We start from the raw sequence: 21,464 nt of genomic DNA, 5'->3' as shown, positions 1-21,464 counted from the left end.
AATTTGAAGTCCCCAGATTTGAAGTCCACCCCTTCGCTGCATGTACAAACATACAACTACAAACCGCAAAATCCAGGGGGGCTCCACTACAGTGCCACATGGATTTTTTAGATTTCCTATAATTGGTGGAGCACATTCCGTGGCCAATTCTGTGGATTAGCATGCCATCTCTTTCCCTGTTACTAGTCATTCCCCCCTTTCCTCCTTCCTTGCTCTAGAGTCTCCATTCATCTTTTCTCTGATCTCTCAGTTGAGCTACAAAGCAAGTAGTCAACTTATTAATTCTTAGATCATTAGATACAAGGATTGTGGGTTTGCATTTCTTGAACAGCAATGACTTCAGCACTTCTCTGCAGTTCTCTGCACTCCTCAACCATGGGATTCTCAAGAACCCACCTTCCAATTCCCAGCCTCAAATACTTCTCTGAGGAGTTTGTGTCTTCTTTTGACCACAGTTTCCACTTCAGAAGTAAATCAGTTGAGCATAGGAAGAGGATTACCTCGGTGAGGGCTGTAGTGGAAGCCCCCTCGTCTGCCACGTCTACTCAGGCTAGTGGAAGCGGTAAGAATTTTCGGATCCTTGTAGCAGGAGGTGGGATCGGTGGGTTGGTTTTTGCTCTGGCTGCTAAGAGGAAGGGGTTTGATGTGGTGGTCTTTGAGAAGGACACCAGTGCCATTCGAGGGGAGGGAAAATATAGAGGGCCGATTCAGATACAGAGCAATGCATTGGCTGCGTTGGAGGCTATTGACTTGGGCGTGGCCGACGAGATTATGAAGGCTGGTTGCATCACTGGTGATCGTATTAACGGGCTGGTTGATGGGATATCTGGTTCTTGGTAAGTACTTCCTTTTTCTGCTCTGCTTCTTTCTTTTTCTTCTTCGGGATCCGTTGCTCAACGCCTCAACCCCAAAGGGAATTGTTTTTTCTTTTTTTTTTCCTTTTTTTTTGTGGCAACCCCAGAGGGAATTGTTAAGATTGTATTGGTTGTTGCTTATTTGCACTTGTGAACCTGTCCCTGAACGTAATTTGACAACTGTATCAGAAATTTAAACGCTTGAACCAAAACATGATATGGTGGCTATATTATGGTGCAGAGAGACATTCTAGATTTATCCCCTTTTTGGCTTTAGAGATTTCCTGCAATCCTTCCATATCCAAATACAATGGTTGGTGTAGGCTACTTAAAATTTAGATTTGAAATCCTTAGATGAAGTTAACCAAGCATGTGATGACTAATAGTGTCCTAGATGACTCTTTTTTTTCTATATATTTTCTTTATAAGCATCTCTTTTCTACATCAAGTAATTCATAGCTGGCTATCAGGTACATCAAGTTTGATACATTCACTCCTGCAGTGGACCGGGGCCTACCTGTCACAAGAGTTATTAGTCGGATGATTCTGCAACAAATTTTGGCTCGAGCAGTTGGTGAAGATATTATTATGAATGGCAGTCACGTTGTTAATTTTGAGGATGATGGAAATAAGGTAACTGAATTTATCAAGCATTCTTTTCTTTTCTTTTTCACCGTTTACTTAAAGAGGCTGTTCTTTAGGAATCATCTTTCTTCTAATGATTTAATAATCAAAAACTCTTTCTTCTAAAGCGCTTATAGAAATGGCAAATTTGTTCCTGCTCACTGCATCTCTCTTATTTTCACATTTCAAGCGCAGGTTACCGTGATACTTGAGAATGGGCAGCGTTATGAAGGTGATCTCTTAGTTGGAGCTGATGGTATATGGTCAAAGGTTACTTCATATGTCTTGTATCTCAAAGAGAAAAATCTATCAGTAGACCAGAAGGCTGATTTGTCTAACAGCATACAAATTATGCATGGAACATATGTGGAGTTTCTGATCCACAGTTTAAACATAGAAGATCTGTGCCAGAAACTTAATTGATAAAACTGATCAAAAAACCTTAATTCATAAAATTCCTGCAAAATCTGATCAATAATAGTGGTTCGGAAGGCTAAAAATTATATGACAAATGTTGAAGAAACATAGGTCAATTATATTACTGATGTTGAAGAAATTATATGCCCATCAAATGATGGTTCCTACTAATTCTTTGCCATGCATAATGTATGCTGTTGTATCATGCTTGGGTATGCCTGTCCTATGACTTATTATCTGGGAAAAATCAAGAAAATAAAAATTCTCATGAACAGGTGAGGAAGAACTTGTTTGGGCACCAAGAACCCTGGTATTCAGGTTACACCTGCTACACTGGTATTGCTGATTTTGTGCCTCCAGATATTGAAACTATTGGGTATGTTCTTCTCTTGCAGTAGTTTCTAACCTTCCATTACTAACATCTCCTTTGTGCTTCATATTGTCTTTTTGAAAGTTAAATAATCATTTTTAGTTGGCTGACAACTCATACAGTATTACATATATGGTCTAATACCTAGGTTACTTTCTGAAGGTACCGCGTATTTCTGGGTCACAAACAGTATTTTGTTTCTTCAGATGTGGGTGGTGGAAAGATGCAGTGGTATGCATTTCACAAGGAGCCACCTGGTGGGGTAGATTCTCCCAATGGTAGATATCTTTCATATACTCAAGCTTTTCAGATTCCACATATCAGTTGATAGCATTGTAATTGTGTCTATTAAGTGCATGGAAATTATCAATAAGTCGTAACTTGGAATAGTTAACTTTTATAACTAAAGAAAGTGAAAATAGTTTTCAAACCAGCAGGAAATTCAAGAAGTATAGAGCCCAATTTGGTTAGGAAATTATTCCTAGGTTTAGATGCTATCCATGTAGTAATTGTACTGAAGAAGATCACCCATCCTAGAGAAAAGAAAGGTCTAAAAAAATTAAATAAATTAATTGTTTGGAAACTTGGAGTCTCACCATTAGAATAAGAACCTCTCTGCCCTCTGCAAACAAGTTTGCAGAGCTCAAACAGTCCAATCTCAGGTCTTTCATTCACTCTAAAGGGAAATGGAGGAGTACAATTCCTTCGAAGAAGGCTAGTTGTTTTGCACGTAAGAAGTAAAGGAGTCGAAATTTTAAAATACCAAAAAACACCATAACTTTATCTATTGGAATATTCTTCTAGAGTCTGTTATCCTTGGGCCTGCTGGAGTGGGCTTGATATTAACAACAGGCTGGGCAGCTAGATTGTCTTATGGGCAAAACAAACTGGACTGCAGGATATGGATCAGGAATATCAATTCATAAGCAGATAATCCACTACCCTCTATAGTTGAGACAACACTTAGATTATGATGATGATGATGATGATGATGAATCTGAGAATCCACTAGTCTTGGGTCATATCAGTAAGAGAGCTTTGGGGCATGGACCTAAAGTCACATAAGACCCATTGGTGTTGCATTGCATCAGTCCATCAACTCATTTTACTTGTCCAATTAAGAATGATGCAGTAAGATGATTGACTGTGCCACTTGGTCCAATGAAATTAGCTGATGCAAGTTAGAATTTAGATATAATATCTCCTATTTCTAAACCAACTGTATTCATTAGTCAGTTTGTGTTACTATTATCCAAAATTTGCCACTTCCAGGAAAGGCTTATTTGGGAATATTGCCATCTGTTAGAATGTTAGAGTGATGTTCAGCTGATAAGAGTTCTTATTAGCCCATTCTTATGTTTAACTTATCTTGTAACTGGGCTTGTGTTAATGGGCCTAATCCTGTTTAATGATTTAAGTCATCTGGGTGTCCCATCACTAATCAGGGGCATCCCAGTAATTTCTTGTACCTTGTACTATATTCATCTATAAATAAAGAACTGGTCGACTGGCTAGTACAGTTCGACATTTTCAGCATCTCTTCTTCTTCTCCTCTTCTCTGCTACTTCAACTACAGTGGTTCAGCTTTCATGGTATCAGAGCATTGAGCACTTTCCTGGTTACTGCTGACGCCATCTCATCTTTCTTGCTGTAGTTCACCTTTTTTTTATCTGGGTTGCTGCTGTGAAACCCTAGGGTTGCAGGAGAACAACACAAGGTTCGACCTAGGGTTTCCCTTGGTTGTAGGGCGCAAGGGAGGTAAGACCCTGAAGCTGGAGTCCTACTAGTTTCTAGTAGTTAGCAGCTATTCGGCTGCTAAGAAGAGGTCTGTATAGGACAGACCTAGTTGAGGACTGATTTCAGCAGTCCTAGTGTTGTCTGTAAGGAGGGAAACTCCCTTTACAGTAGCAGTACTCGAAGTGCAAAGTGGAGTCTACATAGCACAGGTCGGTTACTAGCCCAGAACACTTTTAGCTGCTGTAACAGAGCTGCTTCAGAACTGTGACAGTCTCGGCAAGTCTGAAACTGTGTTGCGAGCTGTCAGGACCTGCTGAGGTTACTTCAGCTAATCAGAACCTGCATCAGAACTGGTTCAGAAAAAAACCTTTACAAGACTGTGGCGACTTCAGTTACTGATCATTTCCAGGTCGGTTACCAGCCCTACTCCAGCTCTGTGAACTGGTTCAGTTACAGAATTTTTTTTTTTCCTGCTGCTGTACCCGAACTGGTTTAGTCCAAGTGAAGCCTATCCTGTGTGCTATCAGCACTGTGAACTCTGTGACTACTTCGGCCAGCCCTAACCAGAACCACCAACAGTACTGTAAACAACTCCTTGACCGAAGTTAGGATGTCATCACTATCCAGTGAAGTTTCTTCTAAAGATAACAGACCTCTTATAAGGTCTTCAAACCTGGAGAACCCTAATCTGCATAGCTTGCAGATTACAAGTGTGCTATTGGATGAATATAACTTTAGAGAGTGGTCTGTCTCAGCAAGACTGTTTATTACCTCTCGTGACCTCACTGGCTATTTGGATGGAGACAAGAAACAACCAGAAATTGGCAGTCCTGAATACACCGTGTGGCGTAAGGAAAATGCCACAGTCATGTCTTGGTTGCTGGCCTCTATGACTCCTAGGGTGGCCAGAACTGTTCATCACTTCCCCACAGCTGCTAAAATTTGGGAGAAAGTATCTAAGACATATGGCCAGAAAAAGAACAATGCTAGAATCTACAGGCTGAACCAAGACATTGCAGCCCTAAGGCAAGGAGACATGTCCGTGGCAACCTACTTTGCAACACTGGAAGGCCTCTGGGAAGAGCTTGACCACCATTTGATTTTGGATTGGGAAAATGCTAATGATAAGGGGAGGCATGATAAGCAGATTGAGGAGGGCAGAGCCTTCAAGTTTCTGGCGGGTCTTGACCCTGCATATGAAGGTATAAGGTCACAGATTCTAGGGAGAGATGAATTACCTGAGCTTCACCATGTCTACTACCTGGTGAGGAATGAAGAAGTAAGGAGAAAGGAGATGCAAGTTGACTCCCAGACACAGTCAACAGAACAACCTGGAGAGCATTCAGCCTTAGTCTCCACTAAGGGGAATAGATTTTCAGACAAGAAGTCCCTCAAGTGTACACATTGTGGTGGTGAGAAACACACAAAGGAGAAATGTTGGGTCCTGTACCCTCATCTGAAGCCAGCTGCTCTGAGAAAGGACAAAAGGCAACAGAAGGGCCACACAGCAAGTGGGAATCTTGCCACCAACAACAATAGTGACAACTCACAGAGTATTCAGACAGTGTCATCTTCCACCGCAAGGCAGGCTGCCGACTCCTCTGGACCAAGTACTTTGGGCTTCACAGCTAGTGAGGTAGAGATTCTCAGTCGGGCATTAGCCCGTCTGAAGAACAATTCTTTAGCTTCCACCTCTCTTGCCAAATCAGATACAGCCTCTGCATTTAGTGCATCTAGTTCCATTAATTCTACCTCTTGGGTGATTGATTCCGGAGCCACTGACCATATGACACATATGTCCTCCTTATTCTCCACATATCATTTGTTGTCTGGCCAGGATAAGATGAGAGTAGCTGATGGGTCCCTCTCCACCATCTCTGGAAAGGGGGTGGTTGACCTAAGCAAGGATCTCTCTCTTAAATCAGTCCTACATGTTCCTAGTCTTACTTCAAATCTGTTGTCTGTTTCAAAGCTTACAAAAAACTTGAACTGCAGTATAACTTTCTTTCCTTCTCATTGTGTCTTCCAGGACAGATTGACGAGGAGAACGATTGGGAGTGGTCATGAGTATGGGGGCCTCTACTACTTTGATGAAGATGTCAGCTCAGCCATGCAAGCTTCTACTACTAGTCCGGAGAGTGTGGAGTCAATAGCTAGGCTGCACTTGTGGCATGCTAGGCTAGGTCATTTGTCCTTTTCTTCCTTAGCAATGTTGTTTCCCGAATTATGTAAGGGCATTTCGAGTCAAAGTTTAATTTGTGATGTGTGTCAAATGTCAAAACAATGTAGATCAATGTATCCAATTTCTAGTAATGAAATTCAAGCCCCTTTTGACTTGGTTCATTCTGATGTTTGGGGTCCTTCACCCATTGTTTCCATTGATGGCTTCCGTTACTTCATCAGTTTTATTGACCATTATTCTCGGTGCACTTGGATTTATCTATTGAAAGGACGTGAAGAAGTTCCCCGGATAACTATGATGTTTTGCAAGATGGTTGAAACACAATTTGATAAAAAGATCAAGCAATTCCGTTCAGACAATGCAGCTGAATACTTTGAACGATCCCTGAACTCATTCATGGAAGATGCAGGCATGTTACATCAATCATCGTGTGCTTACACCCCTCAGCAAAATGGGGTCGCTGAGCGCAAGAACAGACATCTATTGGAGACAGCTCGAGCCCTTCTTTTCCAGCACAATGTGCCCAAGCAATATTGGTCTCAAGCTGTTCTCACTGCATCATACCTGATAAATCGGATGCCATCTAAGGTACTGGGTATGAAGACCCCTTTCTCTGTTTTGTGTCCCACTCTTCCAGAATTTCCTCTTCCCCCGCGGGTTTTTGGTTGTACATGCTTCATACATGTGAAAGATCCAAAGAAGACCAAGCTGGATCCTAAGGCTACAAAGGGAATATTTTTGGGGTACTCTCCTACGCAGAAGGGGTATAAGTGTTATGATCCTGTCTCCAAGAAAAAATATGTCACCAGGGATGTAGTCTTTTTTGAGTTTCAACCCTATTTCGAGTCTTCTCAGAATCCTCTTCAGGGGGAGAGTAGTGGGTTGGAAGAGGATTCTCATTCTCCCTTCTTTTTTGTTCCCATTTCAGCACCTTCCACTACTACTAGCTATAACATTCCGGGTCAACCTAGTGAGACTTCCACTGTGCCAGTTGCTTCTCCAGATTCGGCTGATACTTCTGAAGGTTCCAGTAAACAAGAGAAAGAGATACTTACATACAGTAGAAGGAAGAAGGCCCCTCAACCTCATGATTGCAACCAGTTGAACTCAGATCAATCTGTCTCTGCAATCCAAGGTAATTCTGATTCACTCAATTCAGATTTGGATCTTCCTATTGCTCTCCGTAAGCCTGTTCGTTCTTGTACCACTCGGCATCCCATAGCCGATTATGTTTTTTACTCACACTTATCCCCTGCCTATCATTCCTTTGTGTCTGCTCTTTCCTCTGTATGTGTCCCTTCCAGGTATTCAGAGGCGGCATCTGATCCAAGGTGGAAAGAAGCCATGAATGAGGAGATGAAAGCCCTAATGAAAGCAAGGACATGGGAATTGGTGGACCTGCCAGAAGGGAAAGGCACTGTTGGGTGCAAGTGGGTATTCACAGTAAAGCACAGGGAAGATGGGTCAGTTGAGAGGTACAAGGCCAGACTCGTGGCAAAGGGGTTTACACAAAAGGAAGGAATTGACTACAAGGAAACCTTTGCCCCAGTAGCAAAGCTCAACACAATCAAGGTTCTACTGTCACTAGCAGCAAAATTCTCTTGGGAACTTCATCAGCTGGACGTGAAGAATACCTTCCTAAATGGTGATCTTCATGAAGTTCATGGAACCCCCACCTGGATATGATGTTGGAAAGAAGGTATGTAAACTAAGGAAAGCATTATATGGTTTGAAGCAATCTCCCCGGGCATGGTTTGAGAGACTTTGTTTGGCCATGAAGAAAGTAGGGTACACTCAGAGCAGTGCAGATCATACATTGTTTACAAGGAGACAGGATGACAAACTTACAGCACTCATTGTGTATGTGGATGATATGGTGATTACTGGAAATGATGTGAGAGAGATGAAGAGGCTGAAGGAGTTCTTAGCTTCAGAGTTTGAGATCAAAGACCTGGGAAATCTGAGATACTTTCTTGGAATTGAAGTTGCTAGATCAAGAGAAGGAATCTACATATGTCAAAGAAAGTATGTGCTAGATCTCCTAGAGGAAACAGGCATAATGGGGTGTAGGCCAGCAGACACTCCAATAGAACCAAGCCATGGATTACAAGAATCAATGGGTGAAGAATACTGTGATAAGGAAAGGTACCAAAAGTTGGTAGGAAAACTGATATACTTGTCCCTTACTCGGCCAGACATTGCCTATGCAGTGCATGTTGTCAGTCAATTCATGCACTCACCAAAGACCCCTCATATGAAAGCAGTGGAAAGAATCCTCAGATACTTGAAGACTTGCCTAGGGAAAGGAATTTTATTCAGAAAAAACAGCAGACTTGAAATTGAAGCCTACACTGATGCTGATTGGGCTGGGTCTGTTGGAGACAGAAAATCAACCTCAGGTTACTGTACATTCTTGGGAGGAAACCTAGTCACATGGCGTAGTAAGAAGCAGAATGTTGTGGCTAGATCAAGTGCAGAAGCAGAATACCGGGCTATGGCACACGGGGTTGCTGAACTCTTATGGCTCAGGACTCTCCTTAATGAGCTTGGTATCAAGACAAAGGGTCCTCTCAAGCTGTATTGTGATAATAAAGCTACTATCAACATTGCCAACAATCCTGTGCAGCATGACAGGACAAAACATATTGAAATTGATCGACACTTTGTCAGAGAGAGAATTATTTCAGGAGAACTCTATGTGCCTTATACTCCATCAGAGATGCAGATTGCAGATGTATTAACTAAAGGGCTGGCATCAACGAAGTTCAGGGACATACTTGGCAAGCTAAACATGATTGATATCTATGCTTAGCTTGAGGGGGAGTGTTAGAATGTTTGAGTGATGTTCGGCTGATAAGAGTTCTTATTAGCCCATTCTTATGTTTAACTTATCTTGTAACTGGGCTTGTGTTAATGGGCCTAATCCTGTTTAATGATTTAAGTCATCTGGGTGTCCCATCACTAATCAGGGGCATCCCAGTAATTTCTTGTACCTTGTACTATATTCATCTATAAATAAAGAACTGGTCGACTGGCTAGTACAGTTCGATATTTTCAGCATCTCTTCTTCTTCTCCTCTTCTCTGCTACTTCAACTACAGTGGTTCAGCTTTCACCATCAACATTTCTATTTGGATGAAGTGACTTTGTTGAGGCATGTATTAGGTTTCCAGACAATTTAGATTCTTAGAAGACATGTTTGCATATTTTCTTTGTTTTCTCCTTTTTTTTCACACAAATGAACATCTAGCATACATTGTGAATTCCAATTTTCTTATACAACATTCCTAGGTAGTTAAGATATTTTTTACATTTATTTTTGACAAGTATATAAATGTAAGAATTTGAAAAAACTACACTTTTTATAAATAAGCAAGATAACCAATATTTTATTAGTTAATACTTTCTTGGACATCCTTAATCCCAATCAGAATCATTGAAACTGTAGAGTCTCCTCTCCTCCTCTCTGTTCAAATGAAAAGGAGACAACCAGATACATGATTTTGGTGTTTTATATTTGGGGGTCTATCTTGTTTTGATGTTATGTAGGAAATCATTGGGCAGGTAAAAAAGAAAGGTTGCTTAAACTATTTGGGGCTTGGTGCGAAAATGTGATCGACTTAATAAATGCCACAAATGAGGATGAGATTCTACGTCGTGACATATACGACCGTGTACCTATGTTTACTTGGGGAAAGGGTCGTGTAACCTTGCTTGGAGATTCAGTTCATGCTATGCAGCCAAACCTCGGTCAAGGTGGATGCATGGCTATTGAGGTATGCTTAATTAGTTCTTGGGATTATTTGTTACACCTCATTCTCATCCCAAATAAAAGACCAAAAAGTTGTCATGTTGTCTCCATAAATGATAAAATCTTTGTACCATTTATTTTACAAGCTAGAAAAGTAGAAATCATTGTACTAGGGCAAAAGTATCATATGCATGAGCAATCAAATAATGTTGAGATCATGATTTTTTTGTACTACAATAATAATTTATACATCTAGATATTGTGGTTCCTAATGGATTCTCATGTTAATTTACCTTAATTTATTTTTGTAGGATAGTTACCAACTAGCTTTGGAGCTTGAGAAGGCTTGGATTCACAGTGTTGAATCGGGGACCCCTCTTGATATTACATCTTCTCTAAAGAGGTAATGTTTCATTTTAATCACCCTACAAAGAGTTTTTAACTATGTATATGATAGAAAGGAAAAATCTGGAGTAGCAGCGTTAGACCCTAATCATGGTTCACCTGTAGCATTGTAGCACACCTGGTAAACATGCAGGGAGTAGGACCCTGTTCAACAGTCACACCATCAAGATGCCACCCCCATATATTTACTTTCTTTATGGCATTCACATGAACATGGTTACTAGTCCAAAGAATATAAAACTTTGTTGCTTGGATCATGAAGAAGAGCCTTCTAATGGTAGGTTACGTTGCATCACATATTTACCAACATGTACTTGGATGATTTCAATCATTTGCCTTAATTTTTTTACTGGGACCTTTAATCTGTAGATAAAGCCATATTGCATGTCCACAACTGTATATTGTTGTCTTTATTTTCAATTGACATGGTAATTTGGATGCCCTCTAATATTTGTTTAGATAGGTAAGATAAACAGGCTGCCTTTATTTTAAATGCATAGAGTAATTTTTATGCCTTCTATTTCATTTTTCTTACATGGGCAACAAGGCAAAACAATATTTATGGTTTTACTGCCTTTCTGGGCTTTACATTTTTTTTCTAAATATTTTATGGCTATGGACAATCTTGTTTACGTGGTTTAAAATTCCTGCTAATTCTTTTAAGAGTTGCTTTTTATATAATGTGTTGATACATATGGCACTTTCTGTTTCAGATATGAAGAAGCAAGAAGACTGCGTGTCACTATCATATATGGGTTGGCAAGAATGGCTGCAGTAATGGCCTCCACTTACAAGCCATATTTGGGTGTGGGGCTTGGTCCATTGTCGGTATGAACCAGTGATTCATGTTTCTTTACAAATAGTTGATGGCTCATTCAGTTTGTATTCTCTTCTTTCTGATGGCTTAAAACCTATTTTTGCAGTTTTTGACAAAGTTCAAGATACCACATCCAGGAAGAGTTGGTGGGAGATTTTTTATTCATTTTGCAATGCCTTTAATGATGAGTTGGGTCTTAGGTGGTAACAGGTAATGCCTTTGAGAGCCCTCTTACTGTTTCCCTATTGCTTGCTTACTTCTCTCTGATATTCTTTGCTGATAACTGGGTACAAGAGAATTTTTGAGGATATGGCTTGAGATGGAGTGGTGGAATGTGATTGCTATTGTTAATCTTTTGATTAATCTATTGAAACTTCTTTTAATTTCTTGTATAATGATAACTTGGAACAAAATATGCAACCCTATTTAAATCGTTTATTTGGAAACCTTTATTTTTCTACATTGCATGTTTACCTGAGGCCTGGTGTGGAATTTTTATGCTAAAAAAATATTGAAAATAGTAAAGGTGGACAAGTATACAAGGCTTTTGAGGAGATAGCATTCTTCTTTGAAGCATATTCACAAGTTTCTGCAAAATTTGGAAGAAAAAGGAATAAATCGTTCAAATACATCATCTCACAGGAGTAATAGTTTGTATCTTGCCCATACACAATTTTGAAAAAAAAAATGGTAGCTGAGTTGGCACCCTAACATGGGTGTGTGTGGTAACCATGTCGATTTCTTCCCATGTGACAAGGTTTGCGCAATGGCATATAAGAATTAAATTTTCACACTTCTTTTCTGTAAAAATTTCAAAAGGAAAGAAAAAGCAAAAGGGGTATTAAAGAGAAAAAAATGAAGTACAAACTTTTTATGAAGCTCAGATGGATGAGTTAATTATAGACATGGTTGGTCTAGACATCCCTCATTGGATATATTTTCTGTATCTGCTATGTAATCCCCTATATGTGGAAGAAAAAATACTGCAGCCATTCACCTCATTTACAGGGTATAGTTTATCCTGTTAAAGACTGGAACGACAGAACAGGATTCATGTAGCTAACCCCATATGGTTGGGATAAGGCTTAGCTGAGTTGAGTTGAGTTTATCCAGTTACAGTATTGCACTATATCAATTATTGCAATTAGATAATTGTGATATGCATCTTGGGCAACCTGTGCTTCATGCAGGTTATATGTCCATTAGACCAGGGTGGTAATGGGTATTCCCAGCCTGAGTTAGGGCTGGGCTGGGCCTAGGTCTATATGTCAAAGCCCAACCTGAATCTGCAGGAAGCCTGGTCAATTCTGGGCTGGGCCAGAGGCGTCTAGGACTGGTCAGGCCTGTCTTGGCCCCAATACATAAACTAATATAAGCCATATTTTTGTGCATAAAGTACACTGTAGCCCAGTTGGTATTTATTCCAAGCTTTCACAAGTTCATTAATGCCATATTAATATAAGAATTTTTTTTTCTAACAAAAACTAGATGGAATGTAAAAACAATTGCAAGTTATCTATAGAAAATCGCTCTACAATGACAGAAAAAGTAAATATTAACAATAATTAAATGATTTTTTATGGCTGAACAGTGAGACTACAATCTTGGTTGCCTGGCCTAGGCACTAGGCTCATCTTAGGCCAGACTAGAGCTGTATATCAGGCCTGATGGCTGGGCCATTCTAACCCTTGTACCTGATGCTAAGCATGAACTAGCCCTGCAATGTCATGTCTTCACATTTAGCCTGTTGCTATAGGCAATATATGAGTTGTTCTGAATTGTTTAGCCTTATTGAATGGAGAATGCTTATTCTGACAAGTTGGTGCAGGCTCTGCCTGCTACATGTGCAACCACAAAGTATGGCTTTGACCACTTTTGCCTATGGCACTTCTGCCTATGGAAACAAATCTATCATTAATCTGCAGAATTTCATTTTAACTAGATCCATTATTATCAATTACCATTGGCAGAGGTGCAAAGTATTTAGGTGTAGAAAGATCTGGCACATCAACCTCTAAAAATATGGCACGGCAATATGTTGACTAATATTTACAGGTACATAAATAGTTTTAAAGAACACAAAATATAAGAAACTCGAATTGTTGGCTCCTTACTCTCATCATATCTTGGTTTCCAGTACTAAATGCTTCACTTTATTTACTAAGCTTGGAGCATCATTGAGATGCTACAAGAAATGTTGTGCAAGTCTTGGCATGAAGTCCAAATATTGGAACAGTTGGATCCTTCAGTTTTGATATGTCCTGGTAACACTGATTATTGATGTCTATTTGTTTTGCAGTTCAAAGCTTGAAGGGAGGTCACTCTGCTGCAGACTCACAGACAAAGTATGTTGCTTGAAGATTATAAACAAAAATTAGATATAGAAACAGTTTGAACATAGCTCATTGGTGTCTCTTATAAAGCTAATACAAATTGTAAGAAACTATTTTTGTAGTCCAAAAAGCTGACATTTGGTCATTAATTGATCAAGGCAAACAACCAATTACAAAAATGGTTTGAAGATGATGATGCACTAGAACGTGCTCTTAATGCAGAGTATGTATGATATTCTATCATGTAACACCATCAATATTATATTTTTATGGCACATGATTTCCTTTTCATCGTTAGACTTTTATTTATTTTTTGTTTTTTATTTTGAAGGTGGTTTCTTTTCCCATCAGAAAGTGAGGCTAATGGAGACTTACAACCAATTCATTTGGGAAGGGATGAGAACAAACCCTGCTTTGTTGGGTATGTTTTTTTGAGAACAATTCTTATTCTTGTTTCTTCTATTACTGTAGGACAAAGTCTAAGGTACTACATTTGGTAGACTTTCAAAATGCTTATTGTAACATTGATAAAAAAAAATGGTTATTGTAACATCATTAGGGCATGAAATGGATCATCTCTCCGGATTTTGACAGACTACGCAGACTATGATACAGGATCCATATCCAGTTTTCTTTCCATATTGAGACAGCCCCAGATCAGATACAGTTTTCATCTGGATGCTTGATATGAGATTTGTGCACTTTATTCTACATCTTCCAATGACAATCTTATTTGACTGAATACCACCTAGGACCCTACTGTTGGTCTTGGAGGCAAATCCAACCAGATCCAGCATCTCAACCTGGTTCTGCCACTTTTTGAATGGATACAGATTGGATTGAATCACATATCTCTCCATTTCATACCAATTTTCTGATGCAGATGGTATACATGGACATTTGATCGAGCCTCCTACTCATCGGGCTTCTCCTATGGAATTATCCTGATAGAAAAACAAGAATCTTATATAAACCATCAAATTTTACTTTGAATAGCTATTTTTTGTCTAAAAGATCTCCTACTTTGTGTTCTATCTGTTAGGTACCTTAGATTTCATTCTGTTTTGTTTTCTCATTTTACATAGCTTCACATGTTTCATGAATTTGTTGCCACTCAGGAATATTTCACATGCCAACTTACCAGGAATATCAATAGCCATACCTTCATCCCAGGTGAGTGGTTTCAGATAGCAAATCAATTTCTTCTTTGTTATCCTATAATTTGGTTTTCTTGTTTTTTTTTCTCTTCTTCTAATCAAGTATTCTTGGTTAATTAATTGATTATTCTCATTTCAGGTGTCCAAAATGCATGCTCGTATAAGCTATAAGGATGGTGCTTTCTACTTGACTGATTTGCGGAGTGAGCATGGTACTTGGATCACAGAGTAAGTAAAGAGAGGAGCACTCTTGTTTCCACAATCCACTAAATGCTTTTTATTAAATGTATACCGATGTGAGTAAAGAGAGGAGCACTCTTGTTTTCACAATCCACTAAGTGTTTTTTATTAAATGTATATCTGTAACCATCATGCAGTAAAGAGGGGAGGCGGTATCGGATTCCTCCAAACTTTCCCGCTCGATTTCATCCATCTGACGTTATTGAGTTTGGTTCTGACAAGAAGGTAATTGTACCCATACTCCTCCGATCCCAATTCACAAATGTGTGTGTGTGTGAGAGAGAGAGAGAGAGAGAGAGAGAAAGAGAGAGAAATCTACAGCAACTGTTTTCAATTGTTATAGTTTAGGATGCCTACCTGACTGCAGGATGTCAAAAAAGCAAAACATGGCTAACATGCCCAATTGTCCATAAACTAATCTTCTATATATATAACCATGCTATGGTACCATTTCTGGTATGTAATATGTATGATAAATGAAAAAAGGTGACCATAGTTTCCTATGTTTAAATATGCTTCTCCATGATAATCTCATTCCATCTTACTGAATTTAAAGCACATGCTTGCATATTGCCACCATTTTCCATTTTTTCTTTCTTTTTAAGTATTGTGTCTGTCTGGTGGAGAGGTATGGGGTGTCCTTTTGGGGCCACACTTGGCCATCAATATGGAAGTTCAAAGATGTCAGATTTCGCCATGGATAGTTCATCCCAAGGGTTGTCGTCCCACTTAAATCATTTCATGCAGTCAGTGTTGTGAGCTTGGATGGTAAAGATTCCAGATACTTTGAATTTTATCCACCATCATCCTTGAGTAGATATGCTTGAAGCAAGAGTCTAGGATTCTATGGATCCTTGAATACATCCTTAAATTATTGCACATCCTAATGGATTTTGTTAGAACAGGGGATTGTCTACATGTTTATAGTTTGGATGATGACCAAGGGAGGTTTAAATTAATATGAATATCAACAACTTGCATTAGGGACTTGGGCTGATATGGGTCTAATGTACATGGGTTCTATCATGTTTGATATAGAAGTTATCCACTTTTGGCTGATTCTTAATGGGATTTGACCTTTCAGTACCAACTATGTCTATGTGGTTCCATAAGTAATTGGTTTGTACTTGGGGACAATCATGAACGCACTGTATATATACTTGTTTCTTGTTTCTCCAGTCTCTTATAAGAACCATTACTGTATAATTTGTATATGATAGTATCCTTAGTGAATGCAAAAACTATTAGATATAAGAAGTTAAGGATTCATATAGTCAAACAAACAGATTAGAACAGACATTGTTCCGTGACTAGCAACCTATCTGTAGTTTCTCTAGATCTACATTTGAAATGTCTCTTCCCTAGTTTGCTGTCATTTTAAATAAAAACAGATATAATTTATTATTTGAAAAAAGAAACCTTCTTTGAGTGTTGTTAGTTGAACTTCTAGTTTAACATACAAGTTGCCTAGATTTCGTTTTAAATACTCTTTAGAATTGGAGTGTCCTTGACTCCTTGTTATATTGGTGACAACAACAATTTGTTTATGGAGATTATGTTTCCAAAATTTTTGCAGGCTGCCTTTCGTGTAAAGGTTCTGAAGGATCCTCCAAAGGTCACTGAAAAGAATGAAGAGAGGCAAAGCCTACATGCAGTATAACTATTAGCAGGAGCAGCTAACGCTTTTGAGTTACCCTTAACTGTATAGCATGCATTGATTACCAGTGGTGCAATGTAAAGTCATTTCTTTTTTTTTTGTATAGGATTAATCAGATACTTGAATCTGAGATTTAGTAGAACCCTGCTTTGTTTTCGGTTAGAGCTGGGAGAAGAAATGTATTATTTTGTTAACTTTCTCGAAGAAGCGTTCCTTCTTTTGTTGAATTTTGAAATATTTATATACAAAGAATGAAAAAAAAAAGGAGAGAATGGAAAATTTATTACAAGTTCATGCCTATCTGATATCTCTTTATTGCATCTTCTCCGCTCTACTTTTTGCTTGGTATTTCCTTAAATTTGAGGTGTTATGATCACTCTGTTTAACTCTTCAGGATTCAAAACATGGTTGTAAACTTGGCGGTATTAAACAACTCTGTCTGCATGCTGCTTTGTGTTTTGTATCTTCAATCTTGTTCGTTTTTTTAGATGGTTTAAGGGTGAAGGTGCATGGTGAAGACCTATCAATGTGATTGATATGTGAACCTCTAATTGATGATGTTTTGATGGCTAAATTTTGATTGAACAGTCATAATCATAACAGAGCTAAAGTGCCAGATACAAGATGGATACAGGAAACAGGGATACAACTCATTTCTTGAGATCCAGGGTATGGGTATGGGTATAAGCATCCCATTTAACATGCTGATTCCACGCATGCGTTTAGATTTTCATGTATCATTTCTCAATTACTATATTTCCAAATTTAATTAAACTTCTAGCATGGAAATATTTTATAGCATGGTTTGTCTAAACATAATGTTTACATATTGAGAAGTGTTCATGAAATGTCCATTTTTTTTTTGGGGGGGGTGGAGTGGGGAGATTAATTATTTTAGGTAATTAATAAATACAAAAAATAAATATTTTATTTATATAAAGTATATAAACATAAGTTATTTATATAATTTAATTATTATATATAAAAATTATGTACAATATTTTATATATTATAGAAGAATTAAATAATCAGTTGATTTCGAATATTTATCAAATTGAATCAGGTCATATCCAAATTCGATTCGATTAGTTAAATAGTATGAATGGGATATTTGAATTCAACCGATTATAGTATTTAAATTATTCAAATTTAATTTAAATAATTAAATGGTATGAATAAAATATTTGAATTCAATTAATTATAATATTTAAATTATTTAAATTTGGTTTAATTATATTAAATCCTAAATTTAAAATCAGATTTTCGAATACCATTGACATGACACCTGCATGGGTTGGGGAAACCAAGTTTGCTTGGAGAGAGATTTTAACTATATTGTACGTCTGTAACTAGTTTGGTGTGCACAACCAATCTGCACAGTGTCCTCTCCGTTTGTTTTGAAAGGAACGATTGATTGGTTAATTCTGTTGATTTTTTGTTAATGACTTAATAATGGGAAGGTCTAAAAATAAGCATATCGTGATGCATTTTATAGTTGTTGTACAAATAAATAAGGATAAAATACAAAAACCTCCTGTTTGTAAAAATCATAAAAACCTTTTTTATAGTTTTATTTTAACAAATGCCTCCCCTTAATTTTTGAGAAACTTAACAAAAAGCTCCCTTCTATCACTTTTCCAAACGGAAAACATTAGGTTAATGCATCAGTTTTTTTTCTAAATATCTATTTTATCCTTTTATAAATTATTTTACATACAAAATTACTGAAATAACTCTGTTTTAACTCGACAAAACGTTAGAAAATGACCGTAAAGGAGGTTTGTCAAATTAAAATAGGGTTATTTCAGCAATTTTATATATAAAATAATTTATAAAAGGGTAGAATGGGCATTTGAAAAAAAATTGATGTATCAATTTAATGTATTCCATCTGAAAAGGTAATGGAAGGGAGGCTTTTGTCGAATTTCTTAAAAGTTTAGAACATGGTTTAAAGTATTGATACAATACGCCCCGTGTCGGGTGTATCGTATCGTATCTTTTGAAAAAGGTACGCTCCGAAACACCTTTTCCAGGTGTTTCGGAACCCCAACTTTTTTTAATAATAAAAAAAAACATGTTTTTAACTTCCCAAAAAACCAAGATTTGAAAAAAAGAATTAAAAAAAAATAGAGTTTTGGCCGTTTCTAAGTACCGATACAATATTGCCGATATGTGTATCATATCGATACTTTGAACCTTGGTTCAGAAGAGGTATTTGTTAAAATAAAACTATAAGAGAGGTTTATATGATACTTCAAGGGTAGTTTTTATATTTTACCCAAATAAAGAAATGAGTAGTAGAAGAAGCAATTTTGGGATCCAAACACTATCCGCGAACCACCAACCACATCAAGGCCTCGTTCGCTTTTTGGTAAGTTATTTACCCGGGTAAATGCACTTACCCAAGTAAATGTTTCCTGAGTAAGTAAATTTACCCATGTTCTTTTATTTTCCATGCAAACAAGACAATGACCATTTTAACCATAAAAATTCATTATTACAAGGGGCATTTTTGTTCCATTCAAGTGTTGACAACTTTCCCCTAAGGTGGGAAAGTTATTTACCCACCTAAGAAATGGGTATCACTTACCTGGGTAAATGGTACCAGGAAAATAAACTTTCCCTGGTCCCATATAAATCTTAAAAAAGAACATTATCAATGAGAATTAAAATCCCATTGACTAACTTTTCCCCTCTCAAAATCCAAAAATAATGCCTCCGAAATCTAACACAAGCGGTGGTGTCCTCCCTTGCTGGGAAAAGCAACCACGTTACCACAACAATGGCTCTGCATGTAGCAATGAGAAAGAAAGCTGCCTAAACTCAAACCTCATTAGTCAAGGCAATTTGGTAAGGGAGAAGCCACCGCCCCATTATAGAACCTTCCCCAAACCCAGTACAGCGACTTACATTTTTGTCGTAAATATAAGGTAACATGTCTCTAGAAATATATATATTCAGTCAAGGTTCTAGGTCCATACCGCAATATATAAATATATATGACAAGAAAATTGAACTCGAGAAAAGAAAGTAGCACAGTTTCATGCAATAAATTAGCACCGATATGCCCATGTGATGTGCCCCCTCTGCATGCCAAGACAGAATTGATTTATTCTATTCGTTCCAAACGTTTTCTGGGGCCAGAATGGCGATGCTCACGTGCCAAAGTGGATAAGGGCATGTGAAGAGTCAGTCATCTGTGGCAGATGGAATCAAACCTATACCATTTAGGATTTAGGATAATGCAACCAACACCAAAAGCAGCTTCTGTTGGAGCCGTTACACTTAATCTGTTAAATTTTGATACGTGGGGAGGCATACAGTGTATCCATCCATACGCGTGAGGGGCCATTTAATAAAAGCTGAACTGGCTGAATTGGATAAGCCTGGATGCCCTCCCCAAAATCTCTGCACCCACTCTGAAATCACTATATTGAAAATAATCTCTTCTACAGTGTATGTGTGTTAAATTGGAGATGTTATTACCATTGTACTAAATTTCGCGGCACATTGGTTAGTAAATAAAGGGCATGATCAAGAGGAGTGTTTTCTCCAAAATTTCTCGAGGCATGAGGTTTATTCACTTTATTGTGTTTCTTGATGCAACTGGCCGGTGCTTTCAAGGTGTGTGCTGAGTTTCTGTGAGGATGGTTTTCAAAATTGGACTGGACTCGACAGTCAGACCGGAACCCCAGAATCGTTATTTTGGTTAAAAATCGTTGATTTGGTCAGCAAACCACTGATCCAAGTAGTTAAATAGTTTAAACTATCCAGCAGTTTTTTGACTGTTTATTTTTTTAATTTTTAATTTTTTTTGTCAGAACGGGCCATCTATTCAGTTCGAACAGTTGGATCATTCGACCCATAAACCGGACCCTGAATAGTTCATTGTCTGGTTTGGTTTTAAAAACCCTAGTTTATTGCTTTGCTTTTAATGAATGTGGTGGTATTGAGAAAATTGTGCCACATCAGATCCCCATCAGATTTTGAGAAAAAATCAAAACATGTGTTGTTTGGTTAAAAAAAAAAACTGCTCATCTTACAAAACACCAATTTTGGTATTTTTTTTCTTTCCACAAAGTATTTTCTGGTATGGTGGCTGACGTGGCTCATATGTGATACTGTTTTCTCATAAGACAACAATGGAACCAAACAGCACCATGAAAAAAAAAAAAAAAACATTTTCTCAAAAAATCTCAACAAAAAAAAAACAAAAATAATGATCCCAACACCCCTAAGTCGTTAAGTAGGGGACGAACTCTTTAATGTATAAAACACCACACGGTAGTAATGATAGAATCCAACTTCTTAAGGAGCTCGCCTCAAGCTTAACCAACTTAAATAACGCATCTCCTAGCACATTTCCAGGAAGTGATGACAGAATCCAAGTAGAGGCTACAGCTCACTCCATTCCACCTACTTGCTCTAATTCCAATCCACTCTTAAGAACTATGATATCTCTTAATATTATTGAGCCACTGTCAAGTGTCAACATTGGGTCCGGGATCTGATGTGGAATTTGTAATAAACCCAATAGTTATCAGCCAGCCAAGTGTCCCAAATCTCATGAGACTATTTCCCACGTGCTGACTAGCATTCCTTCATTTTTCCCATTTTCTCTGTCTCACAAGTCACAACCCCCACCCAACAGTGTCCCCCTTCTCTCGTCGCTGTTAAAACACTCCAGCTCACCAATTGATGTCCTCTTCGTCATGATTTGAAGCCCAACATCACTGGAGTGAATTCCAAACCCATCCCACCATCAAATCAAGTTCAGAAATCACAAAGATACTTCCATCTGGAGGTGATGCTCAACCACAATTGCCATGAAGGGTTTCAATTTTCAAACTCAAGACACTTTTAAGTCCTAGAATTGGGCTCGTATTAGCTATTGCAGAGCATGATGAATCCTTAAAAATCT

The 21,464-nt window shown here is 38.1% G+C and overlaps 1 protein-coding gene across 4 annotated transcripts; it reads left to right on the top strand.

The window, feature by feature from the left end:
• Nucleotides 1–155: 155 nt before the first annotated feature.
• On the top strand, nt 156–16,850 carry ABA1 (zeaxanthin epoxidase (ZEP) (ABA1)). 4 transcript variants are annotated; one of them, XM_010271407.3, is made up of 16 exons: nt 156–836; nt 1,325–1,487; nt 1,674–1,748; nt 2,171–2,271; nt 2,428–2,543; nt 9,748–9,959; nt 10,246–10,337; nt 11,053–11,167; nt 11,263–11,366; nt 13,456–13,501; nt 13,648–13,712; nt 13,821–13,910; nt 14,608–14,662; nt 14,786–14,874; nt 15,024–15,111; nt 16,463–16,850. In XM_010271407.3, the coding sequence occupies exons 1-16, from the start codon at nt 334–336 to the stop codon at nt 16,544–16,546; spliced, it is 1,998 nt and encodes a 665-aa protein (XP_010269709.1). In that variant the 5' UTR covers nt 156–333; the 3' UTR covers nt 16,547–16,850. The 4 variants fall into 4 exon arrangements, with proteins under 4 accessions (XP_010269709.1, XP_088743875.1, XP_088743876.1 ...); XM_088887749.1 differs by having other exon boundaries at nt 157–836; nt 9,733–9,959; XM_088887750.1 differs by lacking the exon at nt 1,674–1,748 and having other exon boundaries at nt 157–836; nt 9,733–9,959.
• Nucleotides 16,851–21,464: the final 4,614 nt, after the last annotated feature.

The sequence above is a fragment of the Nelumbo nucifera genome, chromosome 5 (genome assembly GCF_055504915.1).
Source record: "Nelumbo nucifera cultivar China Antique chromosome 5, China Antique-T2T, whole genome shotgun sequence".
NCBI lineage: Eukaryota > Viridiplantae > Streptophyta > Magnoliopsida > Proteales > Nelumbonaceae > Nelumbo > Nelumbo nucifera.
The sequence above is the reverse complement of the archived record's forward strand: the minus strand, read 5'-3'. Positions and strand labels throughout refer to the sequence as shown.